Source organism: Tasmannia lanceolata, unplaced genomic scaffold (assembly GCF_043159265.1).
Source record: "Tasmannia lanceolata isolate RefF3 unplaced genomic scaffold, GAP_Taslan_0.1 ptg000015l, whole genome shotgun sequence".
Classification (NCBI taxonomy): domain Eukaryota; kingdom Viridiplantae; phylum Streptophyta; class Magnoliopsida; order Canellales; family Winteraceae; genus Tasmannia; species Tasmannia lanceolata.
The window spans coordinates 41,310,130-41,332,591 of record NW_027518692.1 but is presented as its reverse complement, the minus strand read 5'-3'; the positions used below and the strand labels follow the sequence as shown (position 1 = coordinate 41,332,591).

The 22,462-nt window shown below is 38.7% G+C and overlaps 1 protein-coding gene across 5 annotated transcripts; it reads right to left on the bottom strand.

Moving 5' to 3' along the window:
• Positions 1-2,771: 2,771 nt before the first annotated feature.
• Positions 2,772-15,417, bottom strand: LOC143847295 (F-box only protein 6-like). Of its 5 annotated transcripts, XM_077356082.1 has the most exons (3): positions 4,634-4,687; positions 4,431-4,520; positions 2,772-4,265 (listed from the first exon to the last, which is right to left on the bottom strand). In XM_077356082.1, the coding sequence occupies exons 2-3, from the start codon at positions 4,445-4,447 to the stop codon at positions 3,017-3,019; spliced, it is 1,266 nt and encodes a 421-aa protein (XP_077212197.1). In that variant the 5' UTR covers positions 4,448-4,520; positions 4,634-4,687; the 3' UTR covers positions 2,772-3,016. The 5 variants fall into 5 exon arrangements, with proteins under 5 accessions (XP_077212197.1, XP_077212200.1, XP_077212196.1 ...); XM_077356085.1 differs by lacking the exons at positions 4,431-4,520; positions 4,634-4,687 and adding an exon at positions 15,263-15,417; XM_077356081.1 differs by lacking the exons at positions 4,431-4,520; positions 4,634-4,687 and adding an exon at positions 15,101-15,231.
• Positions 15,418-22,462: the final 7,045 nt, after the last annotated feature.

Sequence of the window (22,462 nt, the reverse complement as noted above, 5' to 3'; positions counted from 1 at the left end):
AAAATTCAATTACAATATCTAAAATAACCAAAAAAAAAAAACATATTAAAAATATTACTTTTCTCCACATGATGAATCAGTTCTATCAATGGTATTTAGAAAATGATTCAAGAAAAAAGGCATCATAGGGAAAAGAAACATCTAACTTGTTTGTTTACTCTTTTTCTTACTCTGAACGAAAATCTTGAAACAAAAAAAAAATATCCGACTTCTTCTCTCGACAGTAAAAGATAGAAAGCAAAAAAAGAAAAAGAAAAAGGGGAAATGGTAAAGAAAAATTTTAAAACTTTGCCTTGTATGAAAGAGATTTTCAGCTTCTTTGCTCTCTTTTCCTTTTGAGAGAGAGAGTGAGAGAGAGAGAGAGATTTCGTGCCCTAGTTTTCTGTCTTTCCCGCTTCGGCTCTCAGAGAGAGAAAGAGAGTGCGTGTTTTAAGTCGAAGGAAAGTAATGTACCGATATTTTATACGGTGTATAGTATTTGTCAAAAAAATAATACTGTACGGCCCACGCCATAAGATGATCCAAACCGTACATTTGGACCTGGGAAAAAGTGATCCGGGCCCATGGGTCCACCCGGCCCTCCCGTAATTTATGGTCCGGCTCAGGAAGGGTTAGGTTAGGGTTGAGGGAATGCTATCTCGGGTTGGGTTAGGGTTGGCCTCAACATGATCCAACCCAACCCGAGTTGCACCCCCACCCATTTGGTGTAAGCCCTTGCAGTCTTGTATTTTTCAGAAAGTACTGTACGGACCATATCATAGGATGATCTAAATCATCCATGTGATGGAAGACAATGTAAATTGGTTGTGCCCAAAAATCATTTCCATAGGATGATCCTAGCCCTCCAATCTATAGAGGTTTCCATAAATAAAAATATGCAACTCCTCAATAGATCCACCCGGCCCGTATGTATGGATGGGTCTGGGTTCACCAAATTGTGACCTGTAAAATTCCGGGTCATTTTTTACCTGTCCAGTACGTCCCAGACCCGTACGGGTTAGGTGAAACCGGGCACGGACCACCTGTTTGCCAGGTCTAGAAGGTATGATCCTATGTAGATTTTGTTTTTGCCCGAATTATTGTAAGAGCGGATCTGTAAGAAAGGCACAAATTATCTCCCCATAAACTTAGCGAGGATGCCGTAAAAAATTTATATAGATTGATCTGCAGTCATCAATGGCGGGGTGAATAGATTTAGGAATTAGGTAAATGAAGGTGTGTATGATTTCAGTGGAACTCACCAGTGACAAAGATTGTTCGAATAAGGAGAACTAGTTTGTCAGATAGTATGGCCATCAGCCCTCGATCGAAGATCCCTGATGATGAGATAGTGGCCATTGATTATTTTCATTGAATGATAAACCCTTGACACATTTTGCCCCACCCACTTGCATCTGATTTTCAAGTTCTGTTTATGCTTATATTTATATAAAACCAATTTCCGAAGGGGTGACTTTATCAAATACGAGAAATTATATAGGCCCTTATTTTCCTAAAAGTACTGTAGGATGATCTAACCGTCCATTTGATGGGCCACAATGTAATTAGGCTGTGCCCAAAATATTATTTCAAAAGGATGGTCATAGCCGTTCGATCTATAGAGGAAATGTATATTATGGAAACCTCTACAGATGGGAGGGTTGAAATCATCATACGTAAATCCCAACAAAGAGGGATCACACATGAGGTAGAGTGTTGAAGTTTAAATAATTAAATAACACCATCTCTAACAGCTTAAGCCTTTTGAGTAATTAAATAACAGCTTAATCTTATTGGGTGAACTCAACCTTAAAAGCTAGCTAGTAAGGGGAGGGTGCCCAAGCCCTTCTAAGCCCATCCACATCCATTAACCTCTCTGATGTGAGATCTTTGCTTTTGTGTGAAACCACCAACAAGAAGAGTGAATGTTTTTGGTGGGTGTGTGATTGCTGGAAACGAGGGGCAGTGGTCTTCACCCTTGATATGAAAATTGAAAGACCTAACTTTCAGGTAGAGGGAAAGAGAAAGTCTCTTTCATTGTTACTCCGCACAAGCAACAATCCATCATTGGAAACATTTCAAGAAAAAAGAAAGAACAGATCTAGGTTTACAGATATGAAAATCCACACCTCTGAGAGAACAATTTATTTTGATTGGAAAACTTGCACCCATATTCTCTCCCAATTGCTCCTTTTCTCCTCATACCTTCACGCTAGATCTTCACAATTGCTCTCCAACAATTTCCTAGCTTTCATAAAACTTTAGCTTGCACTAAAGCTATTAAACCTAAGCATTTGGTTCCATCCATGAAGGCAATGGCTTCCTCAACTTCTTCACTAGTAAAAGACCTGAGGAGAGTAATATTGTCTTCTACCAATAACTTTCTACGGAGAAAACAAGTAGAGTTTGGGGCGGTTGGAGGGGTGGCATGGTTGATGTTTGAAGTGGTTGAAAACAATTCATGTATGATTTCTGTTACCAGTGCAACTCTTGCTGGTAGAGGGCCATGTGAGGCCGTCAAAGAATACCCCGAACTTCACTTTCAAGAGACCAATCCAAACAGGGCCTTAGAGTTTTAGGGTTCCCATCTTTGAATATCCTTGAAGTACCCTTCATCAAGTAGGAGAGATTTTAACATTTTAAAGAACAAACACAGTCATCATCCATGGGATATATGATTTATCCAAAGAGTATTTCTCCATCCGACTCCTAAGGCATCCCATAACACTGATCTTCACTTCCTCAAAGTCTAGCGTTTCTATGGAATTGCAAGAGAAAATAAAAAGACAATCTAAGAGGAATAAAAAAGAAACTACTATTGATCTTCTCTTCTGCAATCAAACTGCAATCAAACTACGATAATTGTCTCGTGTGTTTGTTCAATGATGAAGTAAGAAGAGATCACCATTACAATAACCATCACCATTGCCACCATCATCGTGGTCATCATCATTAATGTGCATATAAGACCAAATTTAGCAGCAACAGGATTGCAGATGGATAGACAAAGGCAAAACCCATACCTTTTGCCTAGAAATCAGGCCACGGAGGTGGCACACGGGTGGAACGCTGTACCACACGCGATCCAATGGCGCTTTCTCCCACGTGGGACCATGCATCCCGGCACTTTGTGCCATTCCTTCCTATGAACATCGTAGGTAACCAGACGGTTCATCTGCCTTGATCTCAAAGACAACATGAGCAACCCCCTGTTACCCAAGCATGTCATTCGCACATGCTTCCCGTAAAACTCTAAGCACCATATATTTGGCATTCTGTCAACCTCCTTCCACAAAAGTGTCATCTTTTGCAGCTCCCATATACACACACAAGTAGCCGAATTCTTAGTCAATAACCCCACTAGCATTATCCTTCCCTTGGACTCTGCAAGGTTGTAGTCCGTCAAATGTGGCGGTGGTGGGACGGAAAATTGCTTCCAAACACCACTAGCCATGTCATAAGACAAAATACCATCTGGGTCTGCACGCATGAAGTACAGTGTGCCATCAATGGAAATGGCCTGCGAGCGGAAGTTCAGGGAGAGTGGCAGCTTGATGCCAGGTGGCATGCATCCTGGGCGGGCCCAACTGTTATTCACTGAATCGTAAACCTCATGATCCCCGTTACATCCTAACCATAGGATCTTGTAGCCATTGCTGGTTGAATTTCCATTTAGAGTCATCCCCACAGCCACACGAGACCAGACCCGAACTGACCTTGCTGGGAGTTCTCTAAAGGATTGAGTCAGAGGGTTACAAACAAAAAAGTTACGATGACCGATGTCCATGAAACAGACAAGACCACCTGCTGATGCCACCGGGAGAATGATTGCCTTTGTGGGCAGCGAAGGGATTGTGGGATGGTGCCATTTTTTCAGGGAAGGGTCATACATGGCTCCACTTTTGACGTCTTCGTGGGTAATGGTGTAGAACCAGGGGTAGACTTGTGGGACTTCGGCGCAATGTTGAGCGAAACTATGGGATGCCAGCAAGGAATTCCATTTCCTGCAAACTGAACGAAAACGGAAGAAAGTGGCGATTGGGAGTCTTGCAATAACAGCTTCAAAAAGATCCTGAGGGAATTCTTTCCAGATTTGCTGTTCCATTATCTCCGCTGAGCTGGCAGAGGTAGGCAACTTGTCACGGTTTTTTTCTCGTCGAGATTTCTTCGTAGGTGGAGGCTGAGTAGCTTCCACCATCTTTAAACTGCTGGATTTCCCTCCCCTCATTATATGACTGTAGTAACCATCATCAACAGCATAGTTTTCGAGGTCGAGAAAACACCATCTGTGCAGGAGAACAAGTTGCAATTAGCTAAATCATAACTCAAGTAAATTGTTCTCCAGATCATCAAAGAATACATCCAAAATGATTGGCAAGAAAGATTGTATGAGAGGAGGGAAACATTCAAAGCAGATGAAGGTCTAGAAACAAATGAGAGGAAAATAGTACAATCTATTGCCACCCATTCAACATCCAACACATCTCTTCAAATTTCAGCATTAAAATGCACTTGCCAAAACCACGCACTCATGAAATTTCCTGGACACAGGGTAGCATAGAAAAAGGTGTGGAAATATGAATTTCTCTTTCTATAATAGTTCCATGCATTTCAATACTAAAAACACATCCTCGGCAAAATACAAGAGTATTACTTTGTAGACACGAATGTCGCCCTGATCTGACCAACAAGATTGTCAAACCCTTGCTCCCTTCTGTTGCAGGAAACATGTTTCAAAATATGCCCAGTCAAACAGAATAGAAAAGCAGAAATTGAATTTAAAAAAAGTTAAAAAAAAGAAGCTGTGATATATCCTATGCAACAGGGGCAATTCATCCTGAGTTTCCATACAAATTAAATTCTTTACTTCCATTATGTAAACCTTATCCTATGGTTTCAGCTTCCTTTTCTATTGTGACTAGTGAGGACTAGTTGTGGCAAGTCAGGTTTCTGAGCCTTCTCTTCACAGGTCCAACATGAAAATATCAATACTAATTTAATTTTCATTAACATTGCTTGTACAATGCCACCTGTCTATCTGTATTCCAGCTTTCAAAAAATGTTTCTCTTGACACATTAGAGGGGATTCTCCATAGAGACACGGATGAAGGGTTAAGTAGTTTCAATATGCCACAATAAACTTAGGCATAAACAACATGATGGATTTGTTCCAAGATCTTTGACCTGGTTACCAGTGGAGGAACACCTTGAGTGATGCAAGGATTGATATAGCTCGAATGAATAGAATAAGACACTTCATAAATTGCATTTGGAGGTGGGATCCAGCTCCTCAAAAAATTACATGTCATAACCCGGTAAACTATGCCCAAGTTATTTACTTCTAAATAATATATCGATCAACAACACCTGAAGTCAACTGAATGGGGACTTCCATCCAAAATCTGAAGTTAATTACAATCAAACACGAGGTCGGCTTTTTTTATCTTACAAGAAGCTCCGAAATGCCAGTCAAATCTCATCATTAACAACATTAGCGCTCAATCCAATGATAGTGGCAGGACAGTTGCATAAGGAAAGTCAAAGTCTAGGGATTTAATCATATTAGGCAGGGTTTTAACTTTTAAGTGACGTTGAATTTTGACTGAGGTTTTGATACTAAAATATAAGGATACTGAACCCTAATATCGAAGCCAACTAATTTTGGTGGGAAGGTCCTTCCAAATATACGATGATCATCTTTATGTACTCACCTTCACTCTAATCATATTCCAAGAAGACTTGGTGGAGAAATGACCAGAGGTATTTGTAGTCCAACAATCTCACCATCATCATCATCGGTTATTTTAATCTTAAAAACTTAATGGCATTAATAACTCCTTGTGGAATATTGTTTTCTACCTCAGAAAGCTTCTACTCTCCATTGTTATTTATCACATCTTTGATTTGAAGCTTCAAGTTCAATCTTCCCTATTATACACTTGGTTGATGAAAGGGTGATTGCCAAACAAGTTGTCAGTCCAGAAAGTAACATTGTTCGTCCATTCTTATTTCAGCTTGATCATGCCCCTCTATTGTTTAGAGTCACCCACCTTGCTTTCCTTTAAGAAGAAACTTTCACCCTTTTAAGTATTTGGATTTCATAAAATCACTCCAAAGGTTCAATTTTATACGTAAATAATGTATACTTTTAAGTCTAGAGGCGGAATGCCCTGTTTCATCCGGAATTCCCCTTTTTTATATTTTTTTTATCTCTTCTTGTTTCCTCTTCTTGGTTCTCTTTTCTCTTTTCTTCTTCCTTTTTCTTCTTAGTATTTACATGTAGAGTGATTTAAGTAAATGGACATTTACTTAAGATTTACATGTAAGTAAGGAAATACCCCCCATTTGGATCTATTAAAAATAGTTTCAAGACCCAAGTCTAAAAGGATAAAAAGTCAACTTTCCAGTTCTAGTACAAAATTGGAAAAAAATGGGTCGGGTCAAAATCTTCAATTCCAAACGATGGGGTATTTTACGAATTTTAAAAATTCATAAATTCTATCATGCCCAAACATTATTAAATCCCAAAAGTCCGGCAAACAATTTTCATATTTGGTCTCTAAAATTTCTTCATCTGCACTGGTCAACACAGACATTTCAGCTGATAGTGATTTTCCTTTAAGTAAATGTTGGATCTTTTATATATTTTGTTCATTTAATTGTTTCTTATATTTTTCTAATAATTTTTGATTTTTTTTTAAAATTTTTATCATATTTTAACCATTAAAAAAAATTCCCTTTTCGTAGCTGAACGAAAAGTTTCAAAAGAAACATCGAATGAAAAAGACAAACACTGAAACGTTCTGTTTCGGTCGCCATAACGAAATGGTGAATGAAACGGAATTTATAACTTAGCACCGGATCAACCTTCGACGCGTAAATGGTTTCCTCTTCAGTCTTCACTTGTAAGAGACCAGTTTAGTGAAGGCACAAGGAGGGGATATCCTTGAGAGTAGATCTAGGTCGGGTTTGGCCGAACCAATATAAATCTTTCGGTGCACTCTTTCTTCGCTATCTCTTTATCTTTATCGTGCATGGTTGATTCATTTTGTTCTTAATTTTATTCATTCTTCCACTTAATTGTTAACTTACTTTAAAGAACAATTTTTTTTTAATAGGCAATTCAACACCCCCTCCCCCCTCGTGTTGTCACCTTGGCCAACATTACAGATTTAGCAAAATACCAACCTAGCAAAAAGAATTGCCCCCAAATCATATGAGCCACCTCGCAATGGATGAATAAATGGTCTACAAACTCCTCACCTTCTCTACAAACTTGAGCATCACTTGATTTTATTTTATTTTTGAAATGGCAAAGAATTGTATTAATGAAGAAGAGAAACACGTGGAAACTAGCAACTATCGAGATGATCAAAGCTATACAAGAAAAGAAAAACAAATAAGACCACAACAAGAATAACATCAAGAAGGAAGGAAATCGAAGACTTCCAACTCCGATCTAGAGCATCACTCCCTCGCTAGCCTATTGGCCTCAGAATTGGCCGATCTCCTTACATGAAATAGAGGAACTCGCCACCCGATCCGATATTTCATCCATCCATCAAGCGAACCGCCATGGAGGAGATGATCTACCCTCTAACTACTTTATCACATTTAAGGAATCACCCTCCACTATGACTCTATCTAAGCAATCTTGCTCTAACAACTTTATTCCTTGGTGCACCGTCGTCATCTCCGCGTCGTTGGAATTGGCGAGCCCAATGGGACCTAAAAAAGCCCATCTAATGTTGACAACATGATCTCTTAAGACACCGCCTATCCTTGTCGGTTCTGGGTTTCCCATGCTTGAACCATCAAAGTTCAACTTTAGGAATTCGATGGGAGGAGGCTCCCACACTTGCGAATCACTGGCATTGCCACCCTATTGTTACATACCAATGACCATATTCGCCATAGTTCTTGAGCCGAGACAAAGCAGAAAGAAGGCAAGGCTCTCTACCAAGCGATTGTTAGAGCAATGACCTTTATGGAAAAAATGAGGGGATTTCACAAAGCCTCTAAACACCCTTGCATTCCTTTCTTTCCATAGAACCCAAATTTCCGCTAACAAGATCACATTCCACAAAATCTTCCATTTTCCCGGCCAAGGGGCCGAAGCCCATCCTACCAAGAGCTCATAGAGGTTAGATGGGCAGACCCACGAAATTCCAAATCTACTAAGAACTTTACTCCACATGTACCTGGCCGTTTTATAGTGAATGAATAAGTGATCAATAGTTTCTCTCACATCACATGTATTATTTTACTCACCATTGCTATCCAAAAAAAAACCCTCCATTTGTGGATACATCAAGGCACCCCGAACCTGAGCAAGGGGAGAAGCAAAGCTTTCATCTCCCACAAGAGAAGCAAAAATTTTAAAAAATGCTACCAGAAAGACCCTTAGAATCTAAGGACTAAATCCTTCGTCGGCCTCAAAGGTGAGATGTGCCCCTCTCCTAGCAACTTGAAATGAGAGAGAGAGAGAGAGAATTGATACTCATCTTCTTTAAGTTTCCTCTTAAACGACAAAGGACCACACAACCCTTCCCCCACCATTCATAACATTCGTTTGACAATACCCCTGTACAATCGACTAGGTGTAGGCTCTGGAAAGAATGGCTTAATTAAGAGTTTGTTGGACTCGAAATTTTAATAAAAAGGAGACAATGGTAAAATCTCTTAGTAAAATAAGAAAAGAGAGAAAAGGGTTGGTTACGCATCACGTTATTCCCTAAAGTGAAAGGATAAATATAGGGAGATAATTTTTTCACCCCTCCTGTAGGATTGTGCGCCCCCTTTTAACGGATTTGTGGCAGACTTTAACACTTTTTTACATCAAATCAAGTTAAAAGGGGGGGGCACCTAATCCTCCAGGGGGTGAAAAAATATCTCCCTAAATATAAAGTTAAAGAAAAAGAAAACAAAAAAGGAGTCAACAACTAATGGAAAAGAAATCCCTAAATTTTAGAGAATAAAACTGCAAGAGAATTCTACAAATAGAGGGAAGATCCTTTAGCAAAGGGATCAGATCTTTTGGGGAGAAAAAGCTATGCGAAAGGAGAAACAGAAGAAAGAGAAGAGAGAAAGGTCAGAAAAGATTATTGGCTAACAGTTTCTTTTTTTTTTCTTCTTTCTTTCTTTTGTACATTTTCTTCGGAGAAGAAGACCTTTCTCTTTCATCAGAATGATGAAGGAAATCCCTTCAGCATCTCTTCTAGAGACTCTTTAAAGGTCCCTTTAGGATCTCTTCCCAGATACTCCCTAAAGGGAGAAGACCTTTTCTCCTCCGGAAGAAAGATGATTAAGATGGAGGTTTCCCAAAAGAAGAAGACCTTTATCCTTTGGGAGAAAGAAGAAAATCCCTTTAGAATCTCTTCCAGAGACTCTATAAAGGTCCCTTTAGGATATCTTCTCAGAGACTCCCTAAAAGGAGAAGACCTTTCTTCTCCAAGAAAATGATGATAAAGATCACCAAAAAGTTTCATAAAGGAGATAAGAACTTTCTCCTTCAGGAGAAAAAAGAAAATCCCTTTAGAATTTCTTCCAGAGACTCTATAAAGTTCCCTATAGGATCTCTTCTCAGAGACTCCCTAAAGGGAGAAGACCTTTCTCCTCCAAGAGAAGGATGATAAAGATACCTAAAAAGTTCCATAAATGAGATAAGAAGAAGCTCTTTCTCCTTCGGGAGAAAGAAGAAAATCCCTTTAGAATCTCTTCCAGAGACCCTCTAAGTCCCTTTAGGATCTCTTCCCAGAGACTCCCTAAAGAGACAAGACCTTTCTCCTCCAGGAGAAGGATGATAAAGACGATAGCCACCAAAAAGAATACAAAGGAAACTCCCTTTAAAATCTCTTTCTAGAGACTTTAAAGGTCCCTTTAGAATCTCTTCCCAAAGACCCCTTAAAGGAGAAGAACTTTATCCTCCGGGAGAAAGATGACAAAGATGGTATTTCCCTAAAGGGAAGATGAAGAATGTCCCATCTAGGACAAAGAAATTCGGTCCGAGAGGATCTGTTCATAAAAAAAATCAAAAGATGTATTTAGATAGGAAACCTCTTTATGGATAATCAGAGTTGTTTTCATTCTTCAAGAAACGTAATTAACGGCCAATAGAGCCGGAAGTGTACGATCCCTACCAAAATTAATAAAACCTCTTCTCATAAGAGGGAAATTTGATCTCAGTACATTCTATGTGTGTGATTTCTCTTTTCATGCATGTGAAATTTGTTGCGAACAGAGTCACATATTCCCAAAACTTAATCACATTCCTTGCAACCTACCCAACAAGGATCTCCCTTCGAACAAATGAAGCCCCGTGGCCCCAGTCCTACTTTGACAACCATTGCGCATAAAAGCAACAAACTGTAATCCATTGAAATAACATCTGGATCAAAGTAACATGTACATATTTCAAACATTATCCTCCAATAACAATTTCCACATAGAAGATCTTGCAAATATAATCAAATGTTGAGTGCAAATATAATCAAATGTTGAGTGCAAAATTTTCTACTAGAAGTTTCTAATCAAATGCTGAGTACACTTGTTTTTCTAATTAGAGTCGGATTCACAATATCCTTTGGAAACAAGACAAAAAATACCAATAGTCAAACTACTGACAAAAATGCTAACATAAATTTATACAGCTGGAGAAAAAAAAATTTAAACAACAACCAGCCTTTCCAACGCCAAAAGAGAGCTAAAACCTTATAACCAAAACCTTAACACATAAACAGATGAAATGACACCCACATTTCCAAATAAAAGAAACCCTCCCAATCATAAAAGAAGTACTGAATAAAAACTTTCCACCGTAAACCTCTAAACCAAACAGAATGCAACCGATCCAGAGCATGGTTTTAAATTTCGACCGAAATCTGAAATTTCAGGTTTCGTCGAGAATGAAACCCAAATCGATAATATTTGAAACCGTCCTTTATTTCGGCTGATATTTTGAAATTTTGGTCGAAATTTTGTTTATCCCGAACATTCGTCCGAAATTTAAGGGATTTCACCCAAAAAATCTGGATTTTGATAATTATTTAATATTTTCCGGAAATTTTAGCCAAAATTACCGAGGTCAAAATTTTATAGGAGATAAAATAGCTGTATTATTTATTTCGTCGGATTTCAGCTGAAATTTAGTTTCGGAGAGGACCAAAATGCATTCCGAAACCGAAATTTGAAACCATGATCCAGAGCAACTTAGACTCAAATACCGATAAAATCCCAAATATTCTTCAGCACAAGAAATGGGTGAGAAAGGGAACCTAAAATCATTGGATTTTTCATCACCTTTACAATCCCAAAATCTCCACTCTCCAGTACCGAAAGTGTAAAGATCATCACTGATCATAATGGTTAGTTTTATTAGTTAGTTATTAATTAGTTTTTTTTTTTTAATTCATGGATAACTACTTGCTTGAAGTAGGTAGGTTATCTAGATGAGATTGTTTCTATATGGATAAGATTGAATAAGGTGTTTCTAACTTGGACAGCTAGAAGAAGTTGTTTCTATCTAGGTAAGCTATTGATCAATGTGGTTGTAAGTTTTACATATGCAAAACTCTTAGAATGTTAATAAAAAAGGTGAACGTGGAGGTAGTTGAAGTGAGATTCTAGGGTTCCCGAAAGTGCCTCTCCAGATTTACAAAGTTTTGTTGTGTGTGTGACGTTTTTTCTTTTGCAAAGCAACTCTCTTCCAATTACTTTCTTTCTTCCAAGATTACCAAAGTTCACAATTGGTATCAGAGTGAGGTGGTCGGTCAGAACATGTTTTCTTTGGTTGCTTCGAGGTGATATCGAGGTTAGAAGAAGAGATGGCAAAAAACGAGATCAAAAAGCTCAACAATACTAACTACATCTATTGGAAGTCGTGCTTGGAGTCATACCTTCAAGGCCAGGATCAATGGGAGATAGTGAATGCAACGACATCAGGGCACCAGAAGAGGGAATGGATGCGCTGCGGATGTAGAATATCAGTGCCGAAAAAATGATCTATGTATTGAAAGCAACAATACAGAAGGAGTTGATTGAACATATCAGAGATGCGAAGGCTCTTAAAGAAGCGTGAGAGGCACTCTCATCTCTCTTTTCACAAGCGAATGATGCACTGTTGCAAATGATGGAGAACGAGATTGGTTCATCAACACAAGGTACTTTATCTCATCTGCTTATTTCATGATAATTAAGAACTTGTGTAATGAGATCTATCAATTAAATCTGGAACCTATGTTTAGTGAAAACTGAATGCTGAGGTTGATTATCCGTGGCTTGAGACCCAAGTTTAGCGGATTTATCACCGCTATACATACATGATTTATCACCAATGATGGGAATGTTGTCATCGAATCTAAAGACAAGGATGTTGTTGATGATGGTGAATGGGGCAAGCAAGCTTCATTTGCTTGTGGTGTGGCAGTAGAAGATATTGCCATGGAATATGACTTTGAGGGGGAGGTTTTGTTTGCACTGAGCATTGCAGAATCTTCTTGTGAAGATTCTTGAGTGTACAACAAATTCGGATTGTGCTCACGAGACAATTATGGTAGAGTGCAATGTCTTAGAAGATCGTAAGGTGGAGGAGCCGACTTCTTTTGGAGAGACAAAAGACATCAAGGAGTGACAAATTGCTATGGGCGAGATCACTGCCTTATGGAAGAATTAAACATTGGATCTTGTCCCACCTCCTCCAAACGTTAAGCCCGTTTCTTGTAGATGGTTGTAGAAGGTGAAGCGCAAGACAGATGGTTCAATTGATCGATATAAGATGAGGTTAGTGGCATGAGGTTTTTCCCAACAATATGAGATTGACTTTGATGAGACATTTAGTCTGGTAGCAAAGATCACATCTATTCGTGTGTTGATTGCATTAGCAACAAGCAAAGGATGACAGTTGTGGCAAATGGATGTGAAAAATGTGTTCCTCTATGGGGAACTTGATAAGGAGATGTACATGATCCAACCACAATGATTTGAATGTAGGAAAAACCATAGGTATGTAATTTTCAAAAAAAAATCCTAGTTATGTGTGCAAGCTAAGGCGTTATATGCTGTAAAGCAAGCACCACGTGCTTAGTACGGAACAATTGCAGAAGTTTTTAATGTTCAATGAGTACACCGTAGCACCGACAGATTCAAGCTTGTTTGCGGAGAAGATGGGAGGACATGCGAGTATTGTCCTCATTTACGTTGATGATCTTGTCATTAAAGGAGATGCAATAGAAGAAATCAAGGCTCCATCCGTAAATATCTTACTGCAAGATTGAGATGAAGGAGCACGAGGAGTTCAACCACTATGTTGGAGGCAATCTATATATATAAGGGTATATTACTGTGCCAGAAGAAATTCACATCGGACATCTTAGAGAAGTTTGGAATGACCAACTGTAAGCTGATCTTAACTCCGATTGCGGTGAATGAACGACTACGAAAAGAAGATGGGGAACTTTTGAAGGATACTACACTGTATCGACAGCTAGTTGGGAGTCTTATGTATTTATCACTCACTCGACATGATATAACCCATGCAGTTTGTTTTGTGAATCGGTTCATGAAGAAACCAAGAATGCCGCATCTAGATGTAGTTCGTCGAATCTTGGGATATCTTGTGGGCACAATTGATTATGGATTTTTTTAATGAAATGAGGGGTTCCATTTGAAATTTATGGATGTTGTGATGCAAGTTATGCAGATGACCATTCTACATGCAGATCAAAACCTGGATACATATTTAGTGGTGAATCCGAAGCCGTATCTTGGTGTAGCAAGCGACAATAAATGGTTGTATTGTCTACAACTGAAGCAAAGTATCAGGCAGCAACAATTGCAACTCAAGTATGTACGTGGTTACTACAACTGTTGCGCAACATTGGGGAAGATACTCATCATGCAGTTTGGTTGTACTGTAACAATGAAAGTGCAATTCGACTTGCTGAGAATTCCTTGTTCCATGCAAGAACCAAACACATCAAAGTTCATCACCATGACATTCGGGAAAAGGTTTTGTGTGGTGAAATTTCACTAACTCCTATTGAAATGAATGAACAGATCACAGATATTTTCACAAAGGGAACACCGATCAACAAGTTCAATAAATTTTGTGAAAAGCTCAGTTTGATGGGAATGAGTCGGTGGTGAGGGGGAGAATTATAAAGATTGTCACCGATCATATTGGTTAGTTTTACTAGTTAGTTATTAATTAGTTTAAAAAAAATTCATAGATAGGTACTTGGTAGAGTTTGCTTGAAGTAGGTAGGTTATGTAGATGAGATTGTTCCTATCTGAAGATAAGACAGAATAAGTTGTTTCTATTTAGGATAGCTAGAAGAAGAAGTCGTTTCTATCTAGGTAAGCTATTGACCAATGTAGTTACAGTTTTACATATGCAAAACTCTTAGAATGCTAATAAAAAAGGCGAACATGGAGATAGTTGAAGTGAGATTCCTTAGTTTCTGAAAGTGCATCTAAGGATTTACAAAGTTATGTTGTGTGTGACATTTTTTCTTTTGCAAAGCAACCCTCTTCTTGTTACTTTCTTTCTTCCAAGATTACCAAAGAAGTTCACAAAAAGAATAAAACCTAAGCACTGAAGCAGCGAAAAGGTAACCCAGAATTCCCATGAAAAAGGAAAAAGAAACAAGAAAACACATAACCAAATGCAGAACATAACACACCCATATCATAAATTCCAACTACAAGCGCTAACTACACTCAAAATTCAACCAAATCTTATAGACTTTTTTTCTCATATGCAACATAAAATGGATAGAAATCCTTATATCTGACAAAACACCTCCAAAATTCCGCAGAACAAAAGGCCTAAAACCAAAACCTAAAAAAAGATAGGTCAATCAAAGAAATATAGGCGAAGGCCTAGTTTGGATTGAAGGAATTTTGTGGAAAAGTTTGGAAAAGAAAAAATTTCGTGATTTTTCCATTGTTTGATTACACATGAAAAAAGAAATTTGAAGCAGCGAAGTTCATGTTTTCATTTACAAGACCTTTTTTTTGTATACGAAATGCTTTTCTTACAATCAAAAGAGGAGTTAAAGCAATCAGATTTTACAGGGCAAAATGAAAACCTAGAAACCTAATAAGTAAAATTCACCAACCCTACCGAAGAGATGAAAGGGGGGCAAAAGAAAGAATAATTGTAGCGAAGGAGTATAATTCCGACCTAAAGAGCATGAAAATAAATAGATTTCCAGGAAAGAAAATGAAACTCCATCGGAAAATTACTTGCAGAGAGAGAGAGAGAGAGAGAGAAGACAGAGAGAACCTTTGAGAATTGAGTTTGGCGGTGAAGAGAAGAAGAGCTCTTGAATCTGACCAATATGATGTAATTATTGTTTTATTGACTGATGAGGCAGTTACTCGATTAAGGTCCACTATTTACGAAACTACCATTTTTTTTCCCGAGATTGCCCTTGAGAGTTGTGCAGGCTCTTCTTCTTTTCTTCTTTTTTTCAATCTCCAGTATCTGTTTGGCCGCAGGTAGTTCTTAACGTGTAGATAGTGGTATCCGTAGGAGGAGACAAGCATTTGATTGACCTTGAATTTACCTCGTAGAATAGTGACCAGTGGTGTTTGGTTGCTAACCTTGTAGAATAGTGGGATGGGGTGTTATTACAAATATAGAAAATGAAGAGAAAGAAAAATCATCATTTGCCTAGCCAAATTTTATCTCTATTTCTCTCTTCCCTCTCTCTTTTTCTCTCCCAGTACTCTACAAGGTTGGCAACCAAACAATACATCATTATTCTACGAGGTAAATCAACTGTTTGTCTCCTCCCTGTTGACTACTTATACTACTAATCTGTAAGGTAAAAACTACTTGCAGCTAAACAATCGACAAATTTGGCTTAGAAGGTAGAAGGATGGGACTTGTCTCCTCCCCGGTCGCTATGAGGGTGAGTCACAACGCATTGGGCCAGGGACTTGGGATCAATGGATAGAGAAGAAAGAGAAGTATAATTTCAACTCCTATGACTCTATGAGGGTATGATAGGGTTTGAAATGTGTAATAATTTCGTAGATAGTATTATAAAATCGGATTTAGGACTGTCCTGAAGGCTTTTGTTTGTTGTCTAGATCTAATCGGGAATGATTTCAGATCCTATGATAGGGTCCTGAAATGTGTCCTTGGATTATGGTAACGTGTTGGATCTTTTCCGTTTAAGTTCGGATTCAGATTATCCATCGGACTGTCTGGGTCCATTGACACCCCTAATCTCCATGATTGGTTGTGAAAATAACTAGGATTGCCCACAGAATTGAGATTGTACCACCGGAGGATTGCATTTCCATAGTGCCAACTGCCAACTGGCAAAGCTTGTAGATGGGATGGATGGGATTATTCAAGTGTGATACGTTAGTTATGGGCCCCACTAGGTGACCGATTTCCAATCATCATGCCAAGCTGATGGCAAGATTGACTAGGCCCTTTTTATTCACTCCGTGGCAGGGTGGCATACAGGATGTTTCGAACAAAACAGTGGGCATTTATGTAAAAGGGGATGCCCCAGGGAATTTTTGTATTCTTTCTAACACGTAAGAGCGGTTGCACGGTCAAGTAAGACAGGCTAACTTTTTCGACCTCAAAATCAACAGCTGAGATTCCATCTTCAGGAAGCTTTCTGAAGTTTAGGGCATAATTACCACAATTGTAAAAAAGAAAGAAAATTCATGTTAGGCTCAGTTTAGGCCTCTACAATGTGAATTGACAAAAAAGCCCTCCAGATTGTCTTAAATATATTGGAAAAGAAAGAGAATTCATGTTAGGCTGAGTTTGGGCCTTAATATGGCCTAAACCCCGTCCCCGGGCCTGGGCCTGGGCCTGGGACAACCAATCTATCCACATTTTGGATCTTTATAACCGATTGTAAGTGCAAAACTTGATGGTTCAAGTGGGTAGGATCATCTGAACAAGGTGGGTTAATGGTGCCAATCTGGACCTATGTTTGCTGGTCAGATCAACAGATTCAATTATTTAGACATAGCACTTAGAAGAAAAGGAAAATGTATAAAAAAAATTAAGGTTGGAGTCAATCATAAGTTTTTATAGTGACATGTGTCATCGATTATAATCGTGATCGTCCTTAATGGGATGGGCCACAAATAGTGGGAACGCACATGGTAATAGCCCCCACAATCATGGGCCAAAGTGGGCCTGTCCACCCAAACCAAATAAAGCCCAATAAAAAAACCAAGCTAGTCAATATAGCACCCCTCATGTTTTAGTTATGACAACTGAACTAACCAAGACAATTTGTGCAAAAAAATTACTAGACAAGACTGAGATGACATTGAATGAAATGTGAGGCAAGGTTTTGGTCATTTCACATTTATCTTTTCTAAAAGCAAGGTCTAAGAAAAGGAAGGAAATGATTAGGTTTGTCAAAATTAACCAAGTGGATGTGTTGTGTGATCATTGCCTTCTTCTAGGGAGTTGGCAAAGAAGAAGATGATGTTTGTGGCTTATAAAACCTCTTTTACTTGAGATCTCTTCAACTGATTGCACTCATTTCTTTTAAAAATATAAATTTTACAAGGTTGGTCATCAATGGTTGTTCTCTCAGAGTGTAGAGAAGCCCACCAGAGTACTCATTTCTATAATCAAATATAGGGTTTGTTTCTAGAAATTGAAATGAACATGGGAGTGATCCTATGAGATGCATTTCTGTGAGACTACTTTGAGAGAGCCCACCCACCCACCCACCCGAGTAAATCTACATGATTTGAACCGTCTATCATGGAGATGGTATGGCCTGAAACTGAGTAGCCGGTCGGACAATCACAACCATCCAATTGAAGTACTTTAGCTTATCATATGGTCGTTCTTTGTTTGATTAAAATGATTTTAGGGCTACCACATGGATTTGATGGGACTCAATCAGCATGATTGGAACCATTCATTCGGTGGGCCACCCCCTTGTAATGTAAAAGGAGTAGTCATAAAGAAACTGGAGGGGGTGGCCCAGGGAAGAAAGGGAGGGTAATATAGATATTGTGAAGGTGGAACTTTGGTCTAAGGTGACCCTTATGTAAGGTTGTCTCATAATTTCATTTCCATTCAAGTTTATACTATTGAATTGTATTGTTTAAGTTGCTCCATTTGGTCATGCAATCAAATAAAGCAATGGGATCCGTATTTGGTCAGGGTTTTCAATGCCTAGGGTTTTGAGCGGGCCCAAGCCCAAGATGTCGTTAGGCCAAACTTTGCCCACTACCTAAAGCTGTAGGTATTGTGTATTGATCTGGTACTTTCAATGTTGGATGATCTAAACCATTCACTTGTATCCCCAACGTAGATGGGACGTGCCAAAAATTTGTCCCCATAAGATGATAATGATCCTCAGGCGGACGATATAGAAACCTCCACAGATTGGAGAAATAATTAGGATTAGCCTAGGGAGATGATTTTTGGGGGTAGGACCTATCTAGGTTATGAATGGTTTAGATCATCCAATGATGTGGTCCCATTTGCTGAATTTATCTGGACCGAATGAATGGTTCAGATCATCCAAATAGCTATCTGTTTTTAGTCCTCAAAAAGTTCTTCAATTGAATGGCCATGATTAAGATCATGAAATTTTATGGATAGGGCCCACCCAAAATAGGGGCCACAGGATCGTCTTGTTCTCACTTAACTGCAGGTAAATGGTCTTCATGTTACTTCCTTGGATACGTATGAAGGGTGCATCTACAGCTTGTATTTGAAAAAATTATTGAAAAAGGCCTGAGTTTTTATCCCTCGTCTTAACTTTTAAAATATCTCTTGATTCCTTAAAAAAAAAAAAATGCAAATTTGGTTAATAATTCGTCGATTTCTAATATATTATTTACAAATCTTGCTAATTCAAAACAAAATTAAACTTAAAACCTAATCTAGCAAATTTTGTGATGAACTCAAATACTATTATTTAGGAATGCTAAACTGAAGGGCATCCTTGGGAAAACCAAGCCACAAGGGGGGCCCATTAGATCTTTGCCATCCAATCACAGCTATTGAATTGGGTTACTTGGATCCAATGGGGATCCCTTGCAGCTAGGCTTTTACGTACAAGGGATCCCTTATGTGTTACACTTTTTTTTTTTTTTTTTTCCTGATAAATTTTTATATTTTGTGTATTAGAAATATAAATCGGGTCAGGTTCTGGCTGATTCCAATTCATTTTTTGGCAAAGGCTCAACCTGACCTGACCCAAGTTGCATCCCTAGAAAGGGTGGGAACTGGCAACATGGGCCATAAAATGACACACACAGGCTAGGTAATGAAAAGCCCATTTACGCTGTCGACTATTAAACTAGCATGGGCTACGTCATCAACAGCCCATTTTACTCCGCAGACAGCTGAACCCCCAGGCCCACCCATGTCAACCAACCGACCTTACCATTAGCTATTTAACGTAGCCACCATGTGTATTACTAACTGTCCCATCTACTCAACATTCATTCCCTCAAATGACAAGAAGCCCATTATAGCTTACAGCCCAAAACAGCACCTCATGCAACAAACTCAAAGTGCGCTCCCATTAAACTCCCTTGTATATCTCTCTTCAATTCTAATATTAGATAAAGCTGCTTCTTCTTCTTCTTCTTCAATCTACTCCAAAGAGAAAAGAGAAGATTATGAAACTTCAGTCTCTCTTGTTCTCCTCTCTAGTTGGCTTAATTTATTTTTCTTCAACTCCTTTAATACAAGATAAGTGCAACAATGAGTTTGCTATATTGGAGATACTAAGAGGATTGCAAAACTGTGTGGGTCCCACACAACAACAGTTATCTTTCCCTTGCATCAAGCACTCATTTACCTATTCTGTCATATCTTTTAGATTGTATCTTATCCCTTGAATATCTCTCCCTTATGTCACGGGAGTGGTTACTTAATTGATTGTATTCATGTCTAGATTACGCGAGTGGGACTGTGTTGCCCACTGAAACGTGTTGTAAGTCGACAAAAGAGATTCGGGATGAGAAAATTGTTTGTCTCTGTTATATCATTCAACAGACATATGAAGGAATGCAGGGTGTTAAGAACCTTGGTTTGCAAGTCGCCAGACTACTTCAGCTCCCAACTCTCTGCAAGCTTCCTAACACAAAGTCACAAACAGTAGTGACTGTCCAAGTCTCTCTCTCTCAAGCAATTTTGCCAATTTGAAAAAAAATTGAATTTTGAGCTAGTGTGTAGGTAACTTACCTACACAAGTGTGTAGAAAATGTTCTCTCATATATATATATATATATATAGACACACACATATTATAATATATATTGAATTATAGCACAGAAAAAGATATCAACACTCCACCGTTTTGAGCTAGTGTGTAGGTAACTTACCTACACAAGTGTGTAGAAAATGTTCTCTCATATATATATATAGACACACACATATTATAATATATATTGAATTATAGCACAGAAAAAGATATCAACACTCCACCGTTTTAATAAGATGTGCGGAAGCATCTTATCCTTCAGAGGGATATTACATTTCTCAAAAAGCTCTTTCAAGCTCTTTAAATACTAAACGACAACATACTTCGTGCATGTTATTATAACACTGCAATGCTAATATCATTTCCCGGCCCTTACCTACTGATGAATATTATAAGATCGGACAATCCTCTCAAGTGGGCCTACTTGATTTCAATATAATATTTTCTCCTAAGACTTTCTTTTGATGCTACAGAGCTTCTGAATTTAACTCCATGCTACAGAGCTTCTGAATTTAACTCCAGGCTCGGCCGAGTATGCCCTCTTCACAAATTCTTCAACAGGCCGGTTAAGCTTCTTTCTCCTTCGCATCTTGAAAAAATTATCAGAATTAAGGTTTTGGTCGTCCCTAAACTTCTGATGGGGTGTAACTCCCCACTTACCCCAAATTTTCCCTATAAAAAGGCTTCCAAAGCTCATAAATCAGGGTATTTGAATTCTCACCCACCACTCTTAAAACTCCCTCTTCACTCCGGCTAATACTGACTTGGGTATCGAAGGGCCTGTCCGGAGTACACTCCGGGTCGGTCATTCTGACCTCGTTTGCTTCCGTGCAGAACACAGTTTGTCCAAACTCTATTTCCTTCACTTCAGCACCTCGGGGCCTCAAGTCCGGCTCTTATGTCACTGTCATATCTGCTAACCGATTTCGGGCCTAACAACTTCCATTTTATCCTTTGTTGATACAGTGAGTTCTAAATCTGCCCCTGCATCATCAAGAACATCGGCTTCTGGTGGATCCGCATTGCCATTGCCAGATTCCGATGGGTTCATGCATGGACTCATCGCTGTTGTTGTTGCCATCTTTTGCTCCATAGTTCCTGTACGGGCATAGACCATGGATGTCATGTGACCCATTTTGGTAGCAAGCACACAAGTGTCTGTGTGTAATGAAGTGGTGACCTTTCAATGTGAACGTACACTTAAAATAGATAAGCTTTGCATGATTGGTGTTCTTTAATTATTAGAAAATTTTCCATGAATTTTGGTTTACTCAATCCTAATTATCATCTTTTTGGGCCCCACATGAGAACATGCATGTTATGTGCCTAATTAGCCGTAACACGAATAAGCAAAAAGAAAATAGAATAGAGGGGAGAGAGGTTGAGTTGAGGCAACCGGGCCTCCTAATGGCTCAATTCGAAAGGAGCCATGACTCTTCTAACCAAAGTCACATATGCTGTAAATTTTCTCTTCTTTCCTTACATTCAATTAGAGTATATATAAATAAGACACTTGGACCAATGATATCCCTACAACACATTTACATAACTACACCATTACAACACATCTCGCAACCACCACCCACTACTGCATAATATCTACAAATAAACATAAGCACATATCACTCCTTCCCCATAAAACTACCTTGTCCTCAAGGTTAGATTTGTTGTAGAAAAAACTTTAATCCACAAGGGTCTCAAATCCTATGGGACATAATTTTGTTGAATATCATAATTGACATCAGACCTTTATGTTTTCATAAATAATGCTCATGTTCTATTGAATCTCACTTTGAAAATCTTTTGCGAGCAAAGTTGAGAAGAAATACGATTTTTCATGATCATCAATTACCGCAGGGATCAATCTTTCCAAGCTTTCAAAGCTATCGTCGATGCTCGGACAGAGATCCAATGGTTGTTCCTATAGGGATCCCTGCGACAACATCCTTCCTAACCTTTCCAAGCTATCTCTCGATCCCTCAAATGCCAATTCGTGGTCACGACATCTGTCACCGAACATTCACATCAAATAGCGTATCACGTGGCTTGTGCATGTGAGAAAGCACAAGAAAAATGTTAAAAAGCTAAAGCAGATTTCTTATATAAGAGGAATGATATTATATTCTTAAGTTTCCTTGCTACCTGTGCCTGTGACCTGGTTGGTTCTAAACCTAGTACACCAAGTCTAAGGCAGAATCAGATGCGAACTCAGATATTGCCACCTGTTCTTCTCACCCCAATATAAGGATCTTCTCACACGC

Bases quoted from the DNA above. Each gene is read 5' to 3' on its own strand.
- LOC143847295 (XM_077356081.1), bottom strand. From the start codon at position 15,171: ATGCTCTTTAGGTCGGAATTATACTCCTTCGCTACAATTATTCTTTCT. The intron at 4,266-15,100 runs GTAGGGTTGGTG...TCTCCTGCACAG, and splicing joins GCCCCCCTTTCATCTCTTCG to ATGGTGTTTTCTCGACCTCG.